General features: G+C 36.5%; 3 protein-coding genes across 9 annotated transcripts in view; all 3 read right to left on the bottom strand.

The window, feature by feature from the left end:
• Positions 1-228: 228 nt before the first annotated feature.
• Positions 229-5842, bottom strand: LOC115419627 (specifically androgen-regulated gene protein). 2 transcript variants are annotated; one of them, XM_030134513.1, is made up of 4 exons: positions 5730-5842; positions 2928-3078; positions 2490-2685; positions 229-2379 (listed from the first exon to the last, which is right to left on the bottom strand). In XM_030134513.1, the coding sequence occupies exons 2-4, from the start codon at positions 3030-3032 to the stop codon at positions 1253-1255; spliced, it is 1428 nt and encodes a 475-aa protein (XP_029990373.1). In that variant the 5' UTR covers positions 3033-3078; positions 5730-5842; the 3' UTR covers positions 229-1252. The 2 variants fall into 2 exon arrangements, with proteins under 2 accessions (XP_029990373.1, XP_029990374.1); XM_030134514.1 differs by lacking the exon at positions 5730-5842 and adding an exon at positions 3518-3623.
• A 3398-nt stretch (positions 5843-9240) lies between these two features.
• On the bottom strand, positions 9241-12506 carry yod1 (YOD1 deubiquitinase). 2 transcript variants are annotated; one of them, XM_030134957.1, is made up of 3 exons: positions 12437-12506; positions 10940-11148; positions 9241-10326 (listed from the first exon to the last, which is right to left on the bottom strand). In XM_030134957.1, exons 2-3 carry the CDS (start codon positions 11145-11147, stop codon positions 9629-9631), a joined length of 906 nt encoding a protein of 301 aa, XP_029990817.1. In that variant the 5' UTR covers position 11148; positions 12437-12506; the 3' UTR covers positions 9241-9628. The 2 variants fall into 2 exon arrangements, with proteins under 2 accessions (XP_029990817.1, XP_029990816.1); XM_030134956.1 differs by having other exon boundaries at positions 10940-11152; positions 12437-12486.
• Positions 12507-17576: 5070 nt separating this feature from the next.
• The window catches only part of pfkfb2b (6-phosphofructo-2-kinase/fructose-2,6-biphosphatase 2b), a 45613-nt gene continuing 35799 nt past the window's right edge, over positions 17577-27390 (bottom strand). Inside the window, exons 15-17 of one of the 5 annotated variants that reach the window (XM_030134351.1) lie at positions 22828-22995; positions 19008-19030; positions 17577-17714 (exon numbers count right to left, since the gene is read on the bottom strand). In XM_030134351.1, the coding sequence (XP_029990211.1) occupies positions 17645-17714; positions 19008-19030; positions 22828-22995 (261 nt within the window). In that variant the 3' untranslated portion in view covers positions 17577-17644. Of the gene's footprint in view, positions 17715-18777; positions 19031-22276; positions 22996-27390 lie in introns of those variants that run through there. The other 4 variants (XM_030134354.1, XM_030134352.1, XM_030134353.1 and 1 more) reach the window with 4 other exon arrangements.

The following is a 27390-nucleotide window of genomic DNA, read 5'->3' as shown; positions in this document are numbered from 1 at the left end:
TATTCTAACTGAAGAATGGCTTAAAATTCCTTTGGAAACAATTCACAAGTTGTATGAATCAATACCTCGGAGAATTGAGGCTGTAATTGCCGCAAAAGGCGGACCTACACCATATTAAATTATATTTTGTTGATTTTTTAAGGTGTTTCCATTATTTTGTCCAACCCCTGTATCAAGTAGTGTTAAGACAATAATGGTTATTATGTATATATAAAAAAAACTTGGTTAAACATTTTAAAACCATTTTACATGAAATAAACTGTAAAAAAAAAATAAGAGTACAAACTCTCTGGAGTGCATCCGTCTGCCAAGGCCCCAATCTCACACTGTCAGAAAAAGGAATCTGTACTAAAATTTAAAGGGTTTGTCCTTGACCTACACATTTCTCTAAGTTTATTTAAGAAGTGCATGATCCTGCCGACAGACACACAGCTGAATAATGGGCAAGCTATTTATTTGTGGAAATAACATTGCTATAAAAAGCTACTTAAAAAACCCTGAAAAATCAACCCAAAACACTCCAGTTTTGTTGTAAAATGATCATGAACGACATCCGTTCAGCAGCTTTTGCAGACGCTGCTCCGTGGAAAGTGTAGGCACATTTGTCGATTAAAAAACTGAATGATGTTAAAACTCTGTTGATATGGGCTGTTTTTTCCAAGTAGAAGAGTATGCTATTTACAAAATGATGAAAGAGGACCAAGGTTAACAGAAATAATGTTACCATCAATCTGAAATGTGATTTTTCCAAAGACCAAGGCTATTCATTTTCTATTATTAATTTTGGACAGAGAATTTAGGTTAGTTATGAATATCTAGTGTATGCAGACATTGCCTAATAATATATCCCAATGATTTTAACAAACAGCTTTTATCTACAGCACAAGTAATATCACTATTGTCATAGGTTTTTGTTACTTTGCACCATTGCTATTTTATGTCATCACCACTGGTCCATGTACGACAGCAGTATCATGTTGAATCATATCAAACACAACAGCCTGGATTTGCATTTCAAATACCTTTGAAATCTATAGAAGAACAGTGGTGAAGAAGACCTGCCTCTGTGTAAACCCAACACCAAACCTACACATCACAGTGCTGGTGCTGTTCCTTTAAATCCGTCCTCTTCTTGTGCTTTCATTTGCCAAAGTGCCAAGTGCCAAAACCACGCTTAATGCTCTAACTCTCCTTAATCTGATGGTGCTCGTGAACTTCTGAGCTCTGCATTTAGGCACGTGGCTTCTGCTGTTTATTTGCTGGACTCTTTGAGCAGCCCAAGTTTCCTGAGTGCCTCTTTTCGATCCGCTCCCATCCCTGGAACCACCATCACTGTATATCCCACTGAGTTGGAGGGTTTAGGGGGAACGGGCTGAGCTGTAGTCGCCGCTTTCCCAGGCTTTTCTGTTGTCATGACATGCTGCGGTTCAGAGCAGGATCCACCATTTCTGTGGCTGTCCACTGTAGCAGAGTGCTCCAGAACAGCTGTCTTTAGTCTGTTCATGTGTGCAGGATGGGAGGCAGCCTGTTGGTCATGCCTGGAGTAGTGGTGGAAGCTGGCGCTGCTCTGCAGAGTCCTCGTCTTGGGCTCCGTGGACACTTGAGAATGACAAAAAGACGGACTCCTTGATGGATTAACATTAAATGGAGCTTTGACATGTTTCTTAGCCACTGGGTCTGAAGAGGTGTGTGATTTAGGGGGTGACCGCTGGACTTCTGCCTCTTTGACGAGGCCCAGCTTCTGCAAAGCTTCCTGTCGAACGACCTCGGACTCTGTTACACGCCTCACGCTGAATGAACAATCTGAATTTATGCCCGCTCCATTTTGTGTTTTAACAGATATATTTGCAGGAATCCTTTTGGGTTTGGGGGGCACTGCTGGAGGACCTGTCTTGGGCTTGAAAGCCTCTGAATGGAATCTGTCAGACCTTGACAGATTTCCAAGGTTTGGTTGAGTTTCCTCCGTTATGGCTGGAGGGTGCCGATCTATAGTATGATCAACTGTGGGACATAAAGGGGTCTTCTTTGTGGATGCACTCCTCCGAAGATGAACAAGTGCATCATAGGACAGAGGTCCTCTGGGCCCCTCAGCTGGTCTAACTGACTGGTCCCTTGGTTTGGTAGGAGGAGGTATCACAACATCAACCTCTAAAGGTGCTTGGGGAACACCAGGTTTCTGGTTTTGCTGGAAACAAGCTTTGGTACCCGAGGGGGTTAACTTTTGTTTGGAGCTGTGTGGAGGGAGGTCAGATTTAGCTGGGACTGCAGAACACAGGGAGGTGCTTGCTACAACAAAAGGTGTAGGAACCAGGTAGCTGTGCCCAAGTTTTGTGTTTATATTTTTCTTTGGAGGTTCTGTAGGGGCATCTTTCGGTGAGCCTGAAAGACACACACCCAAATGGTTTCATTATTGATACAGTCAGTGTCTGTATTTTACTGACTCACTGCTGTACAGTTAATTCTGCATCTGTTCCTAAAGATTAACTCACTGTTGAGTGTGCTTCTGCTCATGGAGGCTGACAGGTCGGCCACTTTGTCTGCTACGCTGCCAGAGCTGGGCAGTTGGTCAGGTTCATCATTGGACAGTCCACTGTCCTCTTCAGTCTCTAAAGACTCAATAGTCTCCTCCAAAAACATGAGACAAGCCTTCTCTTCAGCAGAAAGGTGCTCCAGACTGTCATCACTCTGTAATACACAAGCAGACCTTTGGATGAAAACTACATTTAAGGGTTTCATTTCATCCTACACCTGACTGAGAGCACACATTAGTTAAGATATTTCATAACACTTTTAAAATGACACAAAACTATTAAACTCCACTGTTTTATCTGGCTCAATTCTTCTGCTCTAAAGTACAACATCTTAAACTTCTTTAATGAATTAAATAGTGAAACTTTCCCATTTGAGAGGGTAATGCCAATACTTACAAAGCCAGAATTGGCACTGACAACACTGTCGCAGCTTCCAGCGCTGTCCATGCCAGTCATTGTGTCCAGTCCAGTGCCACCTGGCCAGGTATCGCTTTTGGGCATCTTAGTGCCCTACTTATGCTGGGATAGCAGATTGTTGTGTCTTACTCTGCAAGAAAAAGGATAAATATATGGTGGTGGGGTTTAAATTTGTCATAACAATCCTCTATAATAGATAACTATAGATAACTATAGATAGATAACTTTCAAACCCAACGTCATTTAAGGACAAAATGGGTAGAGTTTCTCATTTTAATCACATTGTCAGTCCTTGTGTTTTTTGTTATTTTATTTTAACTGCAGTCATATTTTTAGATGGTTCAATAAACAGGGAGCATTTAGTTTTCATCTGCCTCTGTACATACAGTATTAAAACCACACTTTTCATTGTTGTTTGCACAGAAAACGTAGTGGTACTAGCTCACAACAGTTTTTTGTTACCTTATAATAATTAGCAATATGTTACTGCCACACACCAGTAATCCATTTACAAATAACTGATACACAACAAGTATGCATGAGAAACACTTTTGTGTGGCCCAACATATCTAAAAACTAAAGCAATTCAGATTTTGACAAGGAGAAAAGGGTAAACTGGCAGATATTCTTGAGCACCACAGGGCTTCAACAGCTGAGGCTGATCTGTGTTCACGATTAGCTCTGGATTAAACATAAACAGTGTTAAACAGACAGAGCACAAAGTTACATCAGCGTGGTGCGGAAGTTAAAATTTGATATGAGCTGAAGCAGTGACTAGGCCTCTGCTGAGTGAGTTAATTCCCCATAATAAATATACAAAAACTGAATTATAACTAAATCTAAATCATGAAAGACCAGACAGAAAGAGGAGGTTGGGGTGTTTGAGGAAGCGAGGTAGAATGAGTAAGATCAGAGTGTAATATGACAAGATGTAAAAGTCACAAAACTGCAGCTTGTTCATTAACAAATGCATGACATCACTGCTTTGCCTGAACTAATATTAAAATTCACCACACATAGCCTTTCCCTACGTTTCTATTTTTTCCTCATATATGTCTAAATATCCTCTCAGCATACAGCACAACCTCCTCTTTCATACCCTGTTCCTGTGTTCAGCTTCCTGATGACTAGTTGTAGTTGCAGTCAAGCTAGTAGTGAATGACAGGGTATCACTGCCGAGTGTGTTTCTGACAGATATCTAACTAGTCCTCTTACTGCATGTGACTCGGATTACAGCCCACATGCCACTCCTAATCTGCCTGAACCAGATCAGTTTCACTAGGGAGTGAATGGCAGCATATATGATCTCCTGAAATATATGGTTGGATATTCGATATCCAGTTTGACCATGCTGTTTTACGTTAGTAGTACTATGAAACTCAAATAATTTTTATGCAGTGGATAACAGCATGAGTTAAGAAAATGTCAGTCAGGATTAGGTACTGGTTATTTCCTAGGGATGCTGAAGGTTTTGGACCCTGACGGTGTCTTCCTCTTGTACATTTACTTCACATAAGTTTTAAGATCTATGCTGTAAAAACAAATAAGATGCTTACATTATGCATTACATTACATACATTTAATTTTCTCACTGCAGGTGTATAAATGTTGAAAAATGAGCTGAAACTGTAGTACAATAGAACCCCTGTCTGATCCTAGTGGAAAGAAATTTACTCTGGGATAAGTTTCAACACCTGAGAGGGATGGGCTGCAATACAGGCCAAGGGTAGCAGAAAAGCTCTCGTGTGCACTGGTCATGCTTTTCCATGTAATTTCATCCTTGTAAAAATTTAAAGCCAATATTCCTAGACCAGTTTGTGAATGTCTTGCTGTTCATCTCTCTGGTTGCAGGCGGGTCAGGGTACGAACCCAAACAGTGGAAATGCAGATAACGTTTATTACTTCTAAACATGGCACAATATCTGATGATCGTATGCAAATACAGCAAAAGAAGCTGTTTGAAAAGTCACTGCAGAGCCTACATTAGTCATTTACATATTGATACAGAGTACGTGAAGAGTATGTATCCAAACCTCTGGTATCATCTGTGGCAATCACCCCTAAAGTTCAGTGAGAGTACATCTGTATCTATGATATTAAATAATAAAATGATCCGCCTATTGATACACCTATCAGCACGGTAGCAATACTGATGGAAACCAGCATGAAGGTGTTGAATTTGAATGAGGGCAATAACTTCAAGTGCCCTTTGAGATTCAATGGAACAATGCTCTCTGTTCCAGTATTACGGGTTCAGTTGTGTTTTGACTGCGGCAATAAAACCAAGATTTTATTATCATTAACCCATAAAGGAGTTATGCAACTGGGTCAAATCGTCACTATTCATTTTTCAGCTTTATTTTAACCTTCACCACGTGGCCTTCAACTTTCTTAGTTCAAGTTCATTGTGTGCTAATAGAAAAACTGGACCTGATACTGTCTGTAAAATATAGAAACCGTGCTAAGCTTGCACATGTCTGCAAATAACAAGTTATAGGCTACAAAGGTTGGGTAAATATTACACAGATGCCACTTTATTTTTGCTATTCAATAAGAGTCATTAATTACAGACTCAACGCTAATGGAAAAACAAGCTAGCAGCCAATAAACAAACAAAACATTAGCAAAATACAAACATTCATACAAATGAATTAAAATCCCGTCAAAACACGCGTGAAACTAAACCCTTCTAATACTCGCTGTACAGGTGTGAATAAGTGGATATGAAGTAGATTTGACCATAAAATGTCATAGTTTGTAAGTAGACGGTGGACTACATACCGGTTTTAATCCTGGTCCTCCTCTCGTGCACCTTCTGCTCCTCGAGCTCCTATGAAAGTCGCGACTCGCGCTCAGCTGCACTGTCCAGGATACCTGCACGAGGACTTTGTGCCTAAGCTCTCAGCCAATCAGAGCGTGGTATTGTCCTTAGGACGCGCGAGCCCTTAGGGTCGTTTCAGTAAGTCATGCAGTATTACGATTACCTAATGCAGTATAACATTAGATGGATTATAATAATAATAATAATAATAATAATAATAATAATAATAATAATAATAATAATAATAATAATCGATTCTCTGATGTGGAAGAAATATGTAACTTTTGTCATTCTTACTCTGAAACTACTCTACACTTATTCTTTTTATGTAAACATTCTTCTAATTTCTGGTCCAAAATTGAGAAATATATCATATCTAAAAGTAATAATAAGATAACTATAACATCCCAAAATGTAATTACATATTTTACACATGATATTCACAATTTAGAATTTGTTGTAAATTTGTTCATCTTATTTGGAAAATTTCATATATATATATATATATATATATATATATATATATATATATATATATATATATATATATATATATATATATATATATAAAACAAATATACTAAAACACACCCAAATTTTTAAATCTTCCTATTGGAATTTGAAAATTATATTAAATCTTTAGAATTGATCTATTAAAAAAAAAAAAAAAAAAAAAAAAAAGCTCTAACACCTTGGCTATTTATAAACAATTCTTTAATACTGACTGAACTCTCTGTTGCATTTATTTATTTGTATTTGTCAGATTTGTTATTTTTATTTATTCCCTTTTTATACTATTATTTGTATATTTTACTTTGTATCTTTAAATCTATGCATTATTTTCTTAAACTTATATGTTCAAAAGCTTTTTCCCTTTTGACATCTTGTTGTTTGCTCAATTTTTGTACTGTATACTCAATGTTTTCAATAAAATTAAATAATAATAATAATAATAATAATAATAATAATAATAATAATAATAATAATAATATAATAATGATAATAGATAAAGCACACAATTATGTCTTTATTAAATTGTCAAATTATAGTTAATTACTTGCATTCCTAATCAGAAAAATGTGTTTTATAGGTTGAATATTATCCTGGATTAATTTCAGAGCAAATTACAAACAGAAACATAGAGAAAACTAAAGAGTTGCACTAAAGTACTTCATGATGATGGATGGTACAAATAAGGGAAAAGTGGTTAAATAAATTTGTTTAGTACTGTAAAAAGACTAGTTTACATAAATCTCAGCAGTAAAACTACTTAACTTATCTTAGATGCTTTGAAATGTGACCAAATGAAAGATGGCCTTTATCACACTTTAAGTGTTAAGTACAGAGGTATAACAAATCAGTTATAAACAAATCATGCTGAAGCAGTTTTATCTTTACAAAGTCTTATCATTACATAAGAAAAATAATAAGCTTATCAATTATATTAATACTTTCCCTTGACGAGTGGACTTGAACTCTATAAAAGTACAATGGTTTGCTCATTTTTTAATCTTTAACATGGACGTGTTAGTAGTGACAGCAAGTCAAACACTAAGAGAGCAACTCTTAGATCCTATTAAGTAACAGTAGATGCTCCTTAAAATAACATGTAGGTAGTGTAATCCTTTGACAATACCAAGGGATCAGACGGTAGTGTAGTCTCAGGTTTACTTCAGGGGTCAGGAATTGTTCATCGGAGTTTGTTTTCTTATGTTAAAGAGATGATGGTGATTGTGTAAAGGAATAACATGTTCAAATATTTGTCACATTTAACATGTACCACTGTCAAGTGTCTTGAACATGCCTTTAAATCTATAACTTCTATTTTGGTTTGTATTTTATCACAAAAAAAATGTAGATAAGCGAAAGTATTTATCATCCCTCTCTTTTCATAAACTGCTGGTTGTAAACAAAAGTACAAGGTAAGTGCTATAATAACTGGACATAAAACATGTGTCATCGCTAACAAGATGAGGGGTAAGATGAAATAAATATGGACAGAATGAGTCAAAGACAATAACACTGGCTATAACTTTTAATTGTGACACGACACTGAAAAAATCAAGTAAATCCAGTTAATCTGTAGTGCTTTGTGTGCAACATTCATTGTTATTGTCCTTGAAGAGTCATGAGAACTTGGTTAATACAAAATACAACAAAGCCATTTCACTTTAATGTAAGCTGAAATAATCCATAATCACTGTTGAAATAAACTACCTAAAGAACCAGATGAGGAAAAGTTAGAGTAAAAAAAAAAAAAAATTCACATTCAAACTCTTAAAAAAAAAACAAAAAAAAAAAAAAAAAAAAAAAACAAAAAAAAAAAAAAAAACAACATTGTAATTTGACTTTCTATTAACCCCGGCACTATCACACAATCCCCAGTCAGCTTTTGGCAACAACTCAGTAACACTGCAGACCTGTCAAATAGAATTATGAATTCTGCACGTGGTGAGGCAACAATGTACTGAGCTTAAAAAATAATAATAACTCCATAAATATAACCAGCCTCCAATTAAACACATTTGAGCTGAGGTTGAACATAAATAGGTTCATGCTGCATCCTTGCAAGAGATTTTAAAGTAATAAGCAAAGAGATGTGTGTGTTTAGCTAAAATATGAGAACATGCTCCTGTTGTTTAAAACATACAATACAAACAACATGCAATACATAATAAACCAGAATGGAAAACTAGGCACTTTTCTCATAGTGACTAGTTTTACTCTTCTGAAAATGTGACATGAAAAATTAAGAGTGAGAATGTTAATATTGATATCCAACGCAATACATATTGACTGTACTTGACCAGTAATGCATCAGTGATTTCTCTTATACAGCATATCTTGCACTCATTTGTTTTAGGTTTAACCACTCTCACATACAGTGCTTACGTTGTTACACTTCAAGTGTTTCCTCAGTAGAAAACAAAATGACCTGTCGTACCTATGAAGAAAAAAAAAAAGCTACAGATTATGTAAAATGATTTCAGCACCATTGATTTTAAAAAGTTTGTCTTATTTTAAACCAGCGCATTGATAAACTATGTTGTGAGAAACAAAAGGAAGTCTCACATAAATAATTAAGCTGTTAATGGATCACAATTTGCATGATGAGATTGTATGTAAAAATGTATAACTTCAATCTTCACAATTTCAACAGCCAGGAAATTCAGACAGATGTCTCAAGTATCACACTGATGATCCCAGTTTGGTTTGCCTCAACTTAAACTAACTATGCAGAGCAATTATGAAGTCAAAACTTAACCACTTGATCGAATTTTCTAAAATACTGTCAGTCAAAAATAAAAAAACATGCTACATAACTAACATCATTAATAACAGTCAAACTTGTGCTGACATTAAGACAACAGTGAAGAGGATCATATCATAGCTCAAACAATTCATTTTTAACAAATGTCCAATTTTTAAAAAACATACGAAAAATATTTGAAAAAGTTATTCAAATTGGCGCTTTTTTACCCACACTGATATATTTTTGTCACTATTTGTTTTGTTTGAGTGAAGTGCAACCCAACAGTGACAATCTTAACGGATTAAAACAAACCTTAAGAACTGCTTTGATATATATGATCCAATTAAGCAGTGTTTAAACCATCTAACAGACTAAAATGATGGTCAGATGACATCAGAGTACTGCAGAAGTGCTTCTGAAACTGAGATTAGTTTTAAAGTAATACTGAACAAGTTAGAGGCTGAACACCATGCCTGCAGATTCTCCATAGATGTCACTGGACAATGTGAGGTAGAGGATCACACAAGCAGACACACAGACAGAGTTGCCACATGTGGGACACAGGGTTAGTGGTGGTTGTATTTGGGAGAAAAGACAACTTAAGTTTCACACTTCACCAAAATTGGTGTGGCCCGTCTCCTTGGCATGCTCACGAGCTTCCTTTTGTCCCACCAGGCCTGTCTGACACACCATGCAGCGCAATGCAAAGCGGTTAACGTCTGTGAACTGCCGTTTGCGTCGAGCCTCGTCTGCCAACTCGAGGGCTTGAGCAAGGATTACATCTTCTGCAGTAGAGAAGATAGTTTGGGGTGGGGCGTCAGAGCCGGGCATTTCTTTCTGCAGGGGGTCGTAGTGGATGCCGTCGTAGATGAGTAGCACGCGTTTGTGGTACCCAGCATCCTCCCCAAATCGATCCACTCGCACTGTCTGAGTGTCCACCACACAGATCTCACACTGATAAAACTTGGACAGGATTGACACCTCAATGGCTCCTCCCCATGTGTCATCGCGTCTTATCCAAGAGCAGTACTCATCATTGGTCTTTCCCAGCACTGCCTCAGAGTACGCGGCAGGGTCACTTGACACGATCTGGGCAATGAGGCCTCGCATCTCAGAGGCACAACCAGGGTCGTATACACCCCCTTCAACCACATAATAGACACTGGTGAAGAGGCAGGAGTTATCAGCTGGAACCACTCGACGTGTCAGTACAGGTGAGACTTCAAGGCGCGGCACTTTATTCACAGTGGAATGATCCTGAGGTTTTGGCTTGTTCTTTTCTTCCTCCACAATGAGTGTGTCACCTATAGAGGATGACAAACCAGAGACACAGCAACAAGTTAAGTCTGATCCGACTTCAATGAAGAAAAAACATACTGGGTGTCATTTGCCAATTACTATTTTATTTTTTTGATTTAGTTTAATCCAAGTATGAAAATAACATAAATAAGACATGTATAAAGTCTTTTGCCATATTCATATGCCATAGTGGACGGGATCTGAGAGACAGTGTTCAGATTTCTTTGGTGTTTTTTCTTTGGTGTATAAAATTGCATATACTTTAGAGCAATTTGGAGTGAGAGACAGCTTCAGTGAATCATTGTTTTTTGACATCAAAGGGGAAAAAATATATTGACATTGTAAGTCAAGAGGTTTCTTATAAATGTGTACTCATTTCCCATCATTAAGCTCTTGATTTCATTAGGGATGATGATAGAGCACTGAGATGTTCTTAGAAATTAAACAGCAACTTGTCCTTCCAGAAGCACTGTCCCACTGACTGTTTTCATGTGAACTTGTTTGTCAATAGGACAACAAAAAGTGTTGTAATTTATAGTAAAATTAAATTAATTAACTGAAGAGTTTAAGAGCTGTAAATTTAGTCCTGAGTGAGATATCTGTTGTTTGATGACATACCTGATTTAATGGGGTAATCCTTGAGGTGAGCATCTCCATTTCGAAGATCAAGGCTAGATGGAGGGTATCCAACCATAATTTTCTGCACATCACAGGGGATACCAGTCAGCTCCTCCACCTTGCTCTTCAGCTCTTGCACACAGGACTGGTGAGTCAAGCCTTGCATTATGTGGCTCCCATTTTTGGTCTTACAGCGTAGCCGCAACATCCTGCCTAGAAAATTATGCCGAAATTAAATCAAAACTTAATATGTAATTTTTGTAAGTGATGGTAAATTTAAAATGTCATTTAATAATAAAATCAATGGCAGCACTGACTCTGAAGTCAACTTCACTGTGTGATATTGAGTAATACCAAGAGGTGATGTTGAAAACACAATACCACTGACTATGCATGATGGTGGAGTTGATAAAAAGCAAAAAGAAGTTGGACTCTTTTTTTAAAAAAACAAAAAAACAAAACATTGTTCGTTCTACTTCACAGAAAACTGTAAAGACTTGAATGTGGTAAATTTAAGTAAAATGTTAAATAAACATAGATACGTAATATCTAAATGTCTGCTGAAATGTAGCAATGATTTTCAAGTTTCTTTGGTCTTTTTATTTTCCATTATGTCATGATCAATTCTAAATCTCCAAGGTAAATATACTGAGAATAAATAAAAATAAATATGTCTGAGGCAGATATCTGTAACCCCATGCAAGAAAATCAAACTGTGTACCAGACTTTCATTCATAACGTTGTCTGGAAACTACTGATAGAAAGAATGATCTTTTGTTTGTAGTATGAAAAGACTACAAGAATCAATCCAGTTGTTATTTACAGCCTACCTACTGTTGTACTAAAGATACCTCATCCATTTCTAATTGGCATTATTGAACTGGTTGCTCAGTGTTAGCTAACTTAAGATAGCCTGAAACTTAGTGGTGATGACATAAGTACACACGGTATAGTACTGATTAATCACTGAAATCTCGAATATTCCCGTCGTGATGGTACCAACACCAATACCAGAGGAGACAGACATAACAATTAGACTGCTGATGCACAGCAGTACAAACACCTGACGGCGACAATTCTTTGTTTTATCTCCTTTGTTCTGACATTTACCGCTGAGGAGTTAACATTAGCTAACAACTGCCTTTCGGACAGCAGGCTTAGCTTGTCTTAGTCTTTACTAAGTAAGGAAACATTACAGTATTAGCGTTATCTGTGTCACTTAATTAGATAAGTATTAGAGGTTGTTGACACGTATCTGATAAATGTATGAAACAAACCTATCTGCTGTGGCTAACTGGCAAATGATCCTTGCTTTGCTAACGCTACAGTGTATATCATTTGCTAACAGTAGCAGGCTAACAAAACAATTAACTTGGCAAAAACTGAACGGTTGAACCCTGCGGCAGGCGATCGTTTTCACATTTCAGTGTATTTCCAAATGTACACATAACAGTTTACGTTAAATGACAAGAAGCTGAGCTATTTTTGTTTTCCTACCTGCCGTTGACTGCAGCCCTGCCTCAAACAATAAACATCCAGTGAGAGACTTGTGTGTAAAACGTCACTGTACGTTTTGACTTACGTCATGACGTAACGTCTGAGACCTTAGCCGTAAATTTTCTAGCAGAAAACTACTAGTGTGTGCAGACAAGGGGACAAGGACAAGGGCAGGAGGAAGTATTCTACGGAAGAGGATTAGGGCCACAGAAAAAAACAAAACAAAACAAAACAAAAAACAAAACAAAACAAAACAAAAAACAAACAAACAAACAAACAAAAAACTATCTATCTATCTATCTATCTATCTATCTATCTATCTATCTATCTATCTATCTATCTATCTATCTATCTATCTATCTATCTATCTATCTATCTATCTATCTATCTATCTATCTATCTATCTATCTATATGTATATATATAAAATTAAAAAAGGTCCAAACATTTTTTTAAAAATTGTTATTCTGAGAAAAAAAAAAGTCAGAATTATGAGATTAATCATGCATGAATTACGCGAACCTTTGCAAATATTTTTTTTCTTGACTGTTTTTATTCCTCCTTACATATGAAAAACAAAAAATGTGAACAATTTTTTTTTCATGGAGTTACAAAAATGTCCATGCATTTACTTTTTGAAGTAAAGAAACGTGTGTTTAAAACCCAATATCAGAAAGTACGGAACAGGATTAGGGCCACTGGGAAAAAATACAATAAACTAAGGTCCAGTATGTATTTCTTCTTCTTATTATTATTATTATAAGAAAAAAAAAGTCAGAATTCTGAGATCAATGTCAGAATTCTCAGAATAAAGACAGAATTTGGAGAAAAAAGTTAGAATTCTGAGATTAACGTCAAAATTCTGAGTTTAAAGTCAGAATTCTAAGATCAATGTCAGAATTCTGAGTTTAAAGTCAGAATTCTGAGTTTAAAGTTTAAAGAATTCTGAGGAAAAAAAGTAAGAATTCTGAGTTTAAAGTCAGAATTCTGGGTTTAAAGTCCAGTGGCCCTCATCCTGTTCCGTAAGAAAATAATATGAAAACAATGAAGTAAAAACATTTTTAATGCTGCAAATCTGATGTTTTCTCACATTTTAACATATTCTAGTCCTAGTTATTACTCACGCCATGGAAATAAGATGCAAAAAAACCCCTTTGTGTCTAACAAATAACAGGTGATTTACACTCAAACATGTTAGTGCAAATCAGGTTTATGAAGAACAGCAAAGTGACGGTAATGGTCTGAATATCAGTGAATGGGATGGTGCATAAACAGCCACTGTGTTGGCTGATATGGAACTAAACCAACAAAACCCATGAATATACAAGAGAACAGCTGGAGAAGAACTGTCCACTGTTAACCACTATGCATGAAAGGGTTAAAGTCAGAATTATGGAGAAAAAACAAACAAACAAACAAACAAACAAACAAACAAACAGAAGAATTCTGAGATATGTTTAGAATTCTGAGGAAAAAAGTCAAAATTCTGAGAAAAAAGTCAAAATTCTGAGATTTTTTCTGACATTCAAGTAGAGTGTCACTTTTGCTTTGTCATGCAGGAAGAGTACAGCAGACTGACAAAATAATGGATTTAGGTGACTTTTTACGCATCCGAGGGGTTCCAGAGGAAACCATTCAGTTGTGCAAAAGGAAACAGATATCAGTGTTTTTTCTTCAAATTTACGTACACAAGTTTCAAAACATAACATTTACTCACCTTTTGCTCATCTAATAGTGAAATAGCTTCCTCCAGAACCCCTCACATGCATGAAAAGTCAACTAAACTCATCATTATGTCAGTCTGCTGTACTTCTCCTGCGTGCCATAAAGCGAAAGTGATAATCTCACTGAATGTCAGAAAAAAATATTCGAAATTCTGAGAAAAAAAAAAAAATGGAATTCTGACTTTTTTCTCAGAATAATGATTTTTTAAGAAGTATTGGACCTTACTTTTTCTGTTTTTTTCCCCAGTGGCCCTAATCCTCTTCTGTAGTATTCAAATCTTTTACTATTGAAAAATACTAACACTACACAGTGATATAATAGAAATAGTCTAAATCAGGGGTGCCAAACTCATTTTAGTTCAGGGGCCACATCCAGCCTAATATGAAATAAAGAGGGCTGGACCAGTAAAGTAATATAAACAATAGGATAAGAACTTTTGAGTGAAAAAAGCAAATTCCGTAAAATAAATAATACACTTAAATATGCTTAAATATCCTATAATACACGCAAAAATACACTTAATTATGCTCAAAAATCCTACAATACATGCAAAAATACACTTACATATGCTTAAATATCCTACAATACACACAAAAATACACTTAAAATTCCGTAATTAAAATGTTTACATCTACGAATTGTACGTGAACATGAACAAATATGAACAACCTGAAAATTCTTTAGTAAAATAAGTGCAATGTTAACAATATTATGCCTTAGTTTATCATTTATATGCATGAATCACAACTTAGAGGTCCCAGTGGACCTACAAATACACCAAACATTAAATAACAAGGAGAATATTATTAAAATTCCATATACTTCTGTTAAGACATTTCAGATATTCACATTTTTTTTTTGTAAAAGACTAGTCTGTAAATGTGAACATTTTTGTGTAATTTTACATTTTTTAGACTAAATCAAAGAGACAAATTTGCAGTTTTCATTATTTATAGTTTATTATGTTAGTATTTTACTGTTCTGATCCACTTTAGAATTAATTGACCTAAAATTATTTTAACATCCTTGATTGTTAATATTTTCAGTGTAATTTTTGTATTTCACAAATTCATCCCATGGGCCAGATTGAACCCTTTGGCGGGCCGGATTTGGCCCCCGGGCTGCACGTTTGACACCCCTGGTCCAAATACTCTGAAAGTTCTGCATAATCAAGTAAAAAAGTTCTATAAACAAAATTATGTGTGAAAAAAGTAGTCATTATGTGGTAAAATTATCTGTTTTACTGTTACTATATTTTCAGATTCATATAACTGTGACATTAGTAGGTATGCTGCACTTTACTGCCAAATTAATTGTAACAAGAATTCATTTGAACTGCTTTACTGCCTCATGTAAAGTGATGCATCAACAATGAAACACTTCTGTTCATTCAGGTCTTTAATAATAGTTGGAACATTCTAACATTAAATAATAGACAATGAATGCAACAACATAAGATTTAAAACAAAGATCTGTCTTCATCTGAACTATTCACACACATTGCAATCGTTCATGTGAAAAGAAGAAAAGTCATTTTAATTGTCTGCTAAAAGGCACCATGGGCTGCTTTAACAGGACTACTTCATCTTCTTCAGACATTACTTCATCATACAGGAAACCTCTATCTATTATTTAAACTTGAGTCTGAAATGACAGGTTTAAGTTGACTGTCTGGAGAAAAGACACATTTGCATGAAATGATTAATACAAATGTTTGGCCAGTATCACGATATGAACAAACATATTAAAAAATAGCTTCACCATGTAACATTACTTTTTCACAATTTTTATACTCAATGTAGATCAAAAGATGAATATTGATATGATTTAAACAGTGCAAGTTTACTAAGAAATGGGTCTGGAAAGCAGGTTGTGATGAAAAGTGGGTAATCTCTTGTTTATGTAGTAAAACTGGTAAAAAAATACGTGTGCTTCTGAGCTGCATAGTAAGTGGAAGTAATTTAATATAGATTCTTCATTCCTTCAATCCTTTTATATTCCTTCAAATGTTAACCCTTTCAGTACCAGAAAAACAAAACAAGGGCTGAAGAGGATAAATGATAAGCCTCACAACTATAAACTGAATGTATGTAGATTAAAGTAGATGCAAGGATTTGTAATACAAAAATATTTGTACAGTCTTAGGTATAATATGTCATTCAGAAATCTTGATTTCTATTCTGATAATGCATAACTTGTGCATATTACATTCCACTGAACAGAAGGACCTACTTCTATCAGGATAGCTGAAGTTCAGTAAGGCATTGTAGGATTTACTATGAGGACTAGTTTTCAGTTCTGAAATGCAAGACACACATGCAAGAAGTGTTTGTGAAACTAATGATAAGGCTTCCAGTCCAAGCCTCAGCATGCAGTCCAAAGACAGAGAGAAAAACAGAATGAAATAGTTGACCTTGTGACCACACTGACTCATTTTCAAGAGACGCATTTCTTCATCTTATTCCTGCATTTATCTGAACACTGTTTTACATTAACGTCGTTTAACCCTCCAGTATCCCGCCCAGCAAGGCCCTTACTAAGCACCAAGTGTACCTTTTTGGCACACTTGTGGAATATTGTCAAAAAAATTTTCATACAGTTTATTTTTAATTCTTTTACACTTTTTTCTATTTCATCAACTTGAGCCGTAAATAAAAATACAAAATACTCAATAAATGTCACATTTTTTAATTCTTTAAATGCCGTGTTTGTAATGTAAACAAACTATTTTTTTGGATGCAAAAACAAAAAAAAAAAACCAAAAAAAATTTTTTCAATATACTACATAAAAAGTGGAATGCATATTATTTGATTTTTGCAGCCTGGCATATGTCAATGATTAACTCCAACATTGGTTAATTTGCATTATTATTTTTGCCACTAGGTCAAATGTTCAAAAATACTAGCATCTATGTCCTTGATTTATTTATTTATTTTTTGTAAAAATGTGATTTGTGAACCTTTGAAGGACTCAAAAAACAAAACAAAAAAATAAAAAAACCCCAAAAAACTAGCATCTGTCACCAAGTGTGCCAAAAATGCACACCTATAAATCAAACTATTAAATATTATATATTGATTTATTTTTCTGCTCTAATTTGATTTTATTTTTGTAAATCAAGGTCAGCCCTAATCATACAGATCAAATGGAAGAAATAGTGCGTTTTAGGCACAATTGGGAGATAGATGCTAGTCTTGTAATTTTCTTTTGTTTACAATGTGCACATTTTAGTGGGTGGCCAGAATTTTAAAGATCATGCAAAAACGAGCAACTTTTGAATTCTAACCTTATTTAAATTGTGAAAAATAATATGAAGTTTTTTAACAGGAAGTGCAAAATGTGCCTAAAAGGCGCAGCTGGATACCAGAGGGTTAAAAAATGTGGGTAAAAACAAGATATTTATTCTTTGATTGATGAGTGGAGTTATAGACGTCTATAGGAGCTTTTGCTCCTATAGCGGCTCGAAGAAACAGGCTTTCATCTTCACTCAGAAGCGGACACAGCCACTAGTTTCTTCTGGGCTGTCAAAGTCGATTCCTTCGCACAGGGACTCCTTGAAGAAAAAGAAAATGTCACTGACATTCACAAATTAATGCCTAACAGATGCAAATCCTATCTGAGGATATTAATATGTTTCCAGGAGGCCCAGGAGTCTTAAGTCCTTACTTGAAAATTCAGGTCATCATGTGAACTGTGGTAATACAACCAGATAATGCAAGACTGTTTTTTTTTTACCATAACCTCAAAAAGTGTTTAATTATTAATCACAGTCTGATAATATGTATGACTGGTTCCAAATAGTTAGTACAGTTTGTTTTATGGAGCAACATATCTGTTTATGACATCAGTGGAGTTTCATAAGTTAATATAAGTACAGTACCTAATCACTTACAACACAGGTGTCAAACATGCGGCCTGGGGGCCAAAACTGGCCCACCAAAGGTTCCAATCCGGCCCGTGGGATGAATTTACAAAGTGCAAATTAGGGCATCAAACTCAAAAATAATATCATAATAACCTATAAATAATGACAACACCATTTTTTTCTCTTTGACTTAGTGCAAAAAACACTAAATTATGAAAATGTTTCCATTAACAAACTATCTTTTAACAATAAAATGGGAATAAACTGAACAAATATGAACAACCTGAAATGTCTAAAGAAAATTAAGTGCAATTTTAACAATTTTCTGCCTGTTACTAAAAAAATTGTGCCTTTGTAGATCGGATCTGTAATGCATGTGTATAAATGATAAGTTGAGGCACAATATTGATAAAATTGTACATATTTTTCTTAACTAATTTAATTTTTTTCAGGTTATTCACATCCTTTTTGTTTGGATAGTCTGTAAATGTAAATATTGACATAATTGAATGTCATTTTTTGCACTAAAACAATTTGGGGTTGTCATTATTTATTGCCTATCATGCTATTATTTTACTGGTCCGGCCCACTTCAGATTAAATAGGGCTGAATGTGGCCTCCGGAAGAAAATGAGTTTGACACCCCTGACTTACAGTATGTTTTTTAATTAAATTTGTTGTTTCTCTGTGTGTAGTAAACGCTATAAACACCAATAAATAAAGTGTTGTACTGATGTGACTGATTTTATTGCTTCACCTTTTTATTAGGCTACCAGAGAATTTGATAAGGCTGCTCACATGAATGAAGGCCGATGGCAGTTTTCACTCTAATTTCAAAGTGCAAAGGTATTGAACGTTTGGAAAAACTCAAAGACAGAAAACCATAAACATACACAAACTGTGATAACATATTGACATGGGTTATGATGACATGAACTGAATAATGGGAAAGAAAATGAAGGGTTGGCCACAAAATACTCACAGACAACTGCTTCCTATCCGAGGCTGTAAGACAGGTTTGGAGAGAAGTGGACAAAGAGAGAAATAGATAGATAGAAACATGGAGCTGAAGCAAGGCCAACAAATACACAACACATACAAATATGAATATGCATTTTCAAATATGTAATAATAAATAATAATAATAATTGAATGTTTGTGTGTTAAAAACCACTTATATAATGTGCACTAGGTTCGCAGATTTCAACAATATGTATTTAATCAGTGGTTCCCGACCTTTTTTGACTGTGTACCCCTTTACTGATCTGCTTTATTCTGCTCACGTGGACTATGAACTAGGGATACAAATTATCAATTAATCCATCAATCATTAGTTGGTTGACCTTATCAATTGATTAACGATTAATTGGTAAGCAGCGATTTTCCTGAGAACCTGAATTTCTCTTTTGACAGGGTCTATAACACAGGTGTCAAACATGCGGCCCAGGGGCCAAATTCGGCCCGCCAAAGGGTCCTTGGGATGAATTTGTGAAATGCAAAATTACGCTAAGACATTAGTAATCCTTTTAGTTCAGGTTCCACATTCAGACCAATTCAATCTCAAGTGGGCAGGACCAGTAAAATACTATCATAACATATAAATAATGACAACTCCAAATTTTTGTCTTTGTAAATGTAAATATTTTCATGTATTTACACTAAAACAAAGTATAATTTCAAAAAAGATGTGAATAACCTGAACAAATATGAACAACCTGAAATGTCTTAAGAGAAGTAAGTACAATTTTAACAAGATTCTGCTTGTTATTAAATGTTTTGTGTGTTTGTAGATCCACTGTGATCTGTAAGTTATAATGTATATATGCAAACGATAAACTGAGGTATCATATTGTTAAAATTACACCTATTTTTTCAGTTTGTTCATGTTATTCACATCTTTTAAAAGGATAGTTTGTAGATGTGAACCTTTTCATATTGTAAATTTACTTTTTTCACTCTAAAACAGAGAAAAGTTTGGAGTTGATATTATTTATATATTATTATGTTATTATTTTACTGGTTCGGCCCACTGCAGATCAAATGTAGCTGAATGTGGCCTCTGAACTAACATGAGTTTGACACCCCTGGTCTATAAGAATAAAAGCTAAATATTGTTTTGTTTCATTAAAAAACCATGTCATATTCCATAATGATTGATTTATTGTACCATTGGGGATACAGTACAGGCAATGACATTTATTTAGGAAAATTAAATAAGCTCTACAGTGAAATTAAACAAAATAAATGGATCTGAAGAGGGGCATAGTTTGAATTCTTGTTTGTTCAGTATTAGTCAGCCTTGTAAATCCAAGATGGACTGACTGTACATATCCTGACCAAGGAAAATAAAATTCTCACTTTGTGCAATAATCTACACCTGGCTTTTCTGCCTCCGTCCATAATAATATACATTATATATAGACTAGAGTTGCAACCGATTAATCGATTAGGTGCTTGAAGCCAATGCAAAAATTCCCGATTCGATTAATCGACTCGAATTGATTGAAGGGAGATATTCTATTGCAGTTTTCCTGAATTGAAGCTTCTTTGTGCGTCACAATAAGCGTCCGTGTAAAACACAACAGTGGAACCAATGTTTAACAGCAGAGAAATGAAGGAAACAAAGCTTTGATTCAGGAGAATTGTGGTTGAATGATTTTTTTGGATCACTTTGTGTCGATTAATCGGTTGCAGCTCTAATATAGACTGAATGTTAGAGCCCGACCGATATGGGATTTTTGGGGCCGATGCCGATACCGATATTGGGGGCTAAAAAAAGCCGATATCCGATGTATCGGCCGATATCCGATATTGGCTGATAACCGATATTTTGGCCGATATATGAAATGAGAACACTGATCTACACAGGATATAATAATCATATATTAGATAATTGTGGACAGGTGGATTAACAGTTGCATAAATCTTTGTTTATCTCACAAATATAATTTACACAACTTTCAAATGCAAACTATGCAATCACAAAAATAATTAGAGCAAAAAATATTACTTACCAAACAATTATGTTTTCACTCGCAAATTTTGATGTGTCTGCCTCACGGCACTACAACTTCTTATGTGGACTAAGGACTAAACTGAGCATGTGCAGAGTGAATTAGGTGAGTCCTAAGTTGTTCCTGATTGGAGCAATAGCAAGAGTTACAACTGACCCTAGTCTCCCCTACACTATTAACACCCAGGCCTGCTGGCAGAATGAAACTGTGAGGTAGACAGGAAGTGCACGGACATGGGTGTGTGTGGGGGAGTGAATACTTCATAAGAAGGGGGGGGGGGGCGGCGGTTAGCGGTCCATCCTTGTCAGAGCGCGCGGTAGCGGTCTGTGATTTTCGCCGGGGGGGGGCAGTCCATCCTTGTCAGAGCGTGCAAGTGGGGGGGGGGGGGGGGGGTAATAGCGTCATTGTCCGAGCAGGAGTGAAAGTGAAACTAACTCGCTTTAAAGTTCCTCTTATTCTCCGGGCAGCACACACACACACAGGAGCAGCGAGTGACAGAATCTCCGCGCAGCAAAAAGAAAGTTAATACAGAGAACCCTCACAGTTCGCGGTCTCAGCAATCGCGGTCTCAGTACATCGCGGATTTTTCAAAAATATTCCCACTCGTACTCCTGCTCGGTCATCTCCTCCTCCTACAGCCTGTACGCCTCCGCCAGCCTCTCAGAGGAGAGGAGACGATCCGTCTCCTCTGCCCATGTTAATAGCTGACGAGGAGGCGTCCTCAGGAGAGCAGTAAAGCTCTCCCTCAGCACCTGTGCAGGTATCACATTCCATACTTCACACCTGCACAGGCAATCCATCATCTTCATTACCATCGATCATCAAGAATCATCGTCATCATCGTCATCATCGTCATCATCAAGATCTTCGTCAGCCACGCACAGAGGAGAGATCGTCAAAGTGAGTGTACATTCCGTAGATTTTGCGTACGTGTGTAGATGTACATGTATTGTGTGGTACTCCACATCGCGGTTTTTCACCATTCGCCGGGGGGTCACAGCCCCCCTTAACCGCGAAGTGTGAGGGTTCACTGTATATCGGCTACATTTTGGCCGATGTTGATTCATTGGTGATACGCTATAATCGGCCCGATTAATCGGCCGGTCGATTAATCGGTCGGGCTCTACTAAATGTTGTCTAAAATTAATGTTTATTTGCAACATAGTATTGCAAACTATTACATGATCAAAAACAAATTAATTTTAGCAAACAAACAAAAAATAAAGTCTCAGTTTTGAATGTCTGGGGTCGCCAGAAATTTGTGATGTTAAAATGGGGTCACGAGCCAAAAAAGGTTGGGAACCACTGCCCTAGTTACAGCAAAGCATCCTCTGGGATACACATACACCGGTTGCAAATTATTGGATGAAATTGATATTCTGATATCTCGGATGTTTGGGTGTCTTTACAGTGCCTAAAATGTGAACTCATATAGAGCTTTCCTCAGCAGTGAGAAGGCATGCTGCATATTCAAGCTGGACACAGCCTCGAGGTGAAGCAGAGGACATGCAAAACAAACATGTACGTGTGAAAACAGACAGCCGCAACCTCAAAAAAGGTGGAAGCAACAATCCCTCCAAAAACCAAAACATGCCCTGAGAGAGAGAGAGAGTGACAGAGAGATGGATTCCATGTAGATAATATTCAACACAGACACTTCAATCATCGAGAGGATCCAAAACTGAGGCGAGTGAATGCCAAACACAGGGGGACAACTGGGGTGGGAGGTGACGGATTACAGTTGATTATGACTGATTCAGAGGGGGAGCCTGCAACTCTGTCACTAACTTGGCTTTGCCGTCCCTCTGGCATCAGAGCCGACGGGGTGGGGGCGAGCGGCAGCCAGGGCTGGTTGCCAGCGCTGTAGAGCCTGGGACGCTTGACCTGGTCGTGACTGGACAAGGGAGTGTAACTATTCCGCCGCAGTATGAGAGCAGACTCCTTCGGGATTTTACCCTGGTAGGAAATGAAATACCGCAAGTGTTAAGGAAAAAAAGATCCCCCAGCAACAAACAACAACACCCGGGACACCAAACCAGACACAGCCAAGAAAACCAGCGCTCTCCTCTTCCACATTGATCCACAGCAACAATTACAAGTACAAGACCTGAAGCCTTTTTAAGTCACAACCTCGTTATTTCACAGCACAACACAAAGCATTAATGTCCAGCAACAGTACAACCCTCATGACAGGACAGACAAACTAGCACCAGCTTCCATCAACACAGAAAAAACCTTATACACTATAGATGCAATGTGCTATATTTTGTGAGGAGATACAGTTTCAAGTTATTGATTAGTTTGAGTGAATATCAAATGAAGCTAATTGTGCTGTGATGCTCAAACCGTGTATTATTAATAGCATTTATCCTCTATCATCCTCCTGTGACCCAGCAATACATTTTAGGCCTCTGTAGGGGACAAGACTTTCACAGCTTTTCTTTAAAAAAACAAAACAAAACAAAAAAAACGCTGTCCACTGCAAAGGACATTCCATAGAAAACAAACCTAAAAAATTTAACTGAACAAACTGTTGGATCATGTGTGGAAGTAAATCTGTCTCATCAGATTTTGAATTATAGAAGCTATTGAATTTCTAGCACTGAGTTTTTTTGCACTGAAATTAAGTATCTGAATTTTTTTTGCACTGACATTAAGTACCTGAAATTTTTTTTGCACTGAAATTAAGTATCGGAATTTTTTTTTGCACTGAAATTAAGTATCTGAAATTTCTTTTTTTTGCACTGAAATTAAGTATCTGAATTTTTTTGCACTGAAATTAAGTATCAGAATTTTTTTTGCACTGAAATTAAGTATCGGAATTTTTTTTGCACTGAAATTAAGTATCTGAATTTTTTTTTGCATTGAAATTAAGTATCTGAATTTTTTAGCTCTGAAATTAAGTATCTGAATTATTTTTGCACTGAAATTAAGTATCTGAATTTTTTTTGCACTGAAATTAAGTATCTGAATTTTTTTTGCACTGAGATTAAGTATCTGAATTTTTTTTGCACTGAAATTAAGTATCTGAATTTTTTTTGCACTGAAATTAAGTATCTGAATTTTTTTTGCACTGAGATTAAGTACCTGGATTTTTTAAATTTTTTTTTGTACTGAAATTAAGTATCTGATTTTTTTTGCACGGAAATTAAGCATCTGAATTTTTTTTGCACTGAAATTAAGTATCTGGATTTTTTTTGCACTGAAATTAAGTATGTGAATTTTTTTTTTTTGCACTGAAATTAAGTATCTGAATTTTTTCATTGAAATTAAGTATCTGAAAATTTTTTTTGCACTGAAATTAAGTACCTGAATTTTATTTTTGCACTGAAATTAAGTATCTGAATTTTTTTGTTTTTGCACTGAAATTAAGTATCTGAATTTTTTTTGCACAGAAATTAAGTATCTGAATTTTTTTTATTTTATTTTTTATTTTATTTTTTAAATTTTTTAAATTTTACTATGTTCATAAATTTAGAATTAAAAAAATTCAGATGCAAAAAATTGAAAAGCAAAAAATTCAGATGCAAAAAATTCAGATCACACATCCGCGCTGACCGTCTTCCTGCATCAGCGTCACATGACCAACTAAATGTAACTCGACTGGCTGGCTATCGGTTCGACTTGAGATAGAATCGATTGCTTATCCTTGGTGTTCCAGATGTGTAATCTGAATTTTTTGCGTCTGAATTTTTTTAAATTCTAAATTTATGAACAGTTGAATTCAGACACAAAAAAATTCAGATACCTAATTTCAGTGCAACACAACTCAGTGCAAGAAATTCAGTGGCTTTTATAATTCAAAATCTGATGAGACAGATTTACTTGCATAATCATGATGTTTCCAATCAATGCAATTATTTAATGTAAAAAAGACAAAACTTTTACTCACTGGGTCTCAGGAGGTTATCATACTAAACAGAAAATTACCTATTTTCTAATTTATGGTTAGCTATATTCACATGTGGTGCTAAATTTTCCTTGTACAATGACAATGTGGTTATTTACATATTTATTATTATTATTTTAATATTGCAATTGATATCACTATTTATACTGGGCTGCTTGATCTAAGCTTATTTTAGTTTATCTGCAAGCCCATGGGCTGAGAAGCTCTTGTATATCTGGTGCAACCATACACGGCACAATGTGTCCTAGAACCTTTTTTGGGTTTTCTAACATCCATTGTTGTACCGAAGATTTTGGGAGCTCTTCCAGCATCCGTGGTCTGATCTGGCAATAAATGTGCTAACGGGAAATACGATGCAAAAACAAACAAACATGGCGGCTTCCGGGGTTCAGCTAGAAAAACTGGTCTATATACACAGTTTTGGGAAGGTTACTTTAAAATCTAATTAAAAATGCCATAAGGAATGTCACTATTTAAATTACCTCAAAGTTACGGTGGCCGACAAGGGCCAAACATATTGCAACGGCCCGACGCGTCTCAGTTAAGAGAAAACAGCTACAAGTACAGAAACTATGCAAATACACAAACTCAGACACAAGTCTATACGACGCTTCTGTCTCGTCCTTCGAAGAGAGCGGACGTGTTTTTCTGAGCTCTGCTATCTGCTGCTTTTTTTCCTGCCTCCCCCACTCTGCTTGGCAGTGGCGATTTCTCATAGACTGCAAGGGAAGCCCGGCTTCCCCTAAAATTACGAAAATTAAATGGTTAAATATGTACGGTTGTGTTGACATTTTATTGACTACAAATGCGTTAGAACACGTTCAACTCAAAGATGAGTTTGTTCAGAATCAGCTTTATCACAAACCAATGGACTCGATGTTGTTCACTTCTCCTCCATTCCCGTTGCGCTGTTTTCTCCTCCATCTCTGCTCAGTGCATTTGTCCGTAGACTGTGTCCGTCTCTGGGCTTCAATGGGACTGAGTGGAACAGTTTTTTTCATTGCATCAAAACTGGACGGTAATTGGATAAATGCCACGATGCTGTCCCGCCCCCAGACGCCGGGCGTCTCTGGGGGTGAATGGAGCTGTGGGCGGAGCTCGGCTGGGCTGGATGCCAGAATCCCACGTGCTGATTGGAGGATCGGTCGAAAGGCTGAATCCCGTTTGATTGACAGCTAGTTTCAGATCTGCTCCTTCACTGACACAGTTCAGTTTAATACCGCCGCACACTCTGCTGTGAAATCAAGAGAGAAACCACTACGAAATTACTCGTTCATTTCTTGCACTGTAAATAAAACACACTCATTGGACTTCCTTGTTTCAATTTAACATAATTTCAGTGTTTTCTTGTTTCAGTTACATAATTTAATCATTTCTTGTTCGAGTTTACTATCATTTTGTAGATAGTTAAATCAATCAAACTGTCGGCTAGGTTGGAGTGAAAGGAGCGTCTCTAGTTTAAAAAGGCTGAAGTCTTACACCCACAACACACTGGGCCAAGGCAATCTAAGCAGCCTAGGTCTGCTGGACATTGAGAGGACACTGGTCCAGTCACTGGGAAAGATGCCTACTTGGTACAATAAGGTCACTGAGCATTTTCTTAATTCTTTTTTTTTTTTTTTTATGTAAACTGACAATGAGCTTCCCCTGTCTGAAAGACGAGCAGCCGCCACTGCTGCTTGGCCTTGCAGTGTCTTGTCTGACTCACTTAACTTTTGAATCCTCTGCTTGTTGAGCTCTTAAACAGCAAATATGGAATTGATCAGCTGGTCACTCAGCGCAATTGACACGATTTTTTCATCAAGGAGGGATAGTCCTGGGGAGCCCGCCTGCCCTGATGGAACAGTTGCAGCCGGATACGCCCGGGATGCTTGGGACAAGTGGAGGGTGGTCTGTCTGTCTGCCCTGTCGGTGGAGGACATCAAGGATATTTACCTATTTGGATTTATGATAGTGGGACACCTTCTGATTGGTCTTGGAATGGCCCTGATCTATCGCAAAATCAGCAAGACAGCAGCATGCAAAGAGACCCCGCTGCTGTCGGTGGAAATTGAGAAGCACTTCGGAGCAGTGAGTGATAATGTGAAGGAATTACAACGGGCGGTGATGCAGTCGGGGGAGAGTGTGCGAGACCTGGCTGAACAGGCTGCGGACTTGCATAAGAAGTTGGATTACATCACAGGTCAGTCTGCAGAGTAATTGAGAGCAACCATGGAGGGGCTCCGTCAATCTGCTGGACTAAAAGAAAAGATCGAGGGATTGTGCAGGGACCTTACTGGTCGAAGCTGCTAAGGAATGCTGAGGCCAGGAATAACAAAATTAAGTTATACTAAATTAATGCAGTAATCAAGTTTCCCCCAAGGCCTAAATTGAGAGCTGAGGAAGCAGCAGATTCTTCTTAAATCTTCTTCCCCTGCAGTCAAAACATCTTCTATGGCCAG

The sequence above is a fragment of the Sphaeramia orbicularis genome, chromosome 5 (assembly GCF_902148855.1).
Source record: "Sphaeramia orbicularis chromosome 5, fSphaOr1.1, whole genome shotgun sequence".
Taxonomy (NCBI): Eukaryota; Metazoa; Chordata; class Actinopteri; order Kurtiformes; family Apogonidae; genus Sphaeramia; species Sphaeramia orbicularis.
The sequence above is the reverse complement of the archived record's forward strand: the minus strand, read 5'-3'. Positions and strand labels throughout refer to the sequence as shown.

What these genes read in the sequence shown, in the direction of transcription:
- LOC115419627 (XM_030134513.1), bottom strand. Translation starts at nt 3,032, where the DNA reads ATGCCCAAAAGCGATACCTGGCCAGGTGGCACTGGACTGGACACAATG. An exon ending in TCAGTGCCAATTCTGGCTTT is followed by an intron (nt 2,686 to 2,927) that starts GTAAGTATTGGC and finishes TGTGTATTACAG; the next exon opens with AGTGATGACAGTCTGGAGCA. An exon ending in GAGCAGAAGCACACTCAACA is followed by an intron (nt 2,380 to 2,489) that starts GTGAGTTAATCT and finishes TGTGTCTTTCAG; the next exon opens with GCTCACCGAAAGATGCCCCT.
- yod1 (XM_030134957.1), bottom strand. Translation starts at nt 11,147, where the DNA reads ATGTTGCGGCTACGCTGTAAGACCAAAAATGGGAGCCACATAATGCAA. An exon ending in GGATTACCCCATTAAATCAG is followed by an intron (nt 10,327 to 10,939) that starts GTATGTCATCAA and finishes CATCCTCTATAG; the next exon opens with GTGACACACTCATTGTGGAG.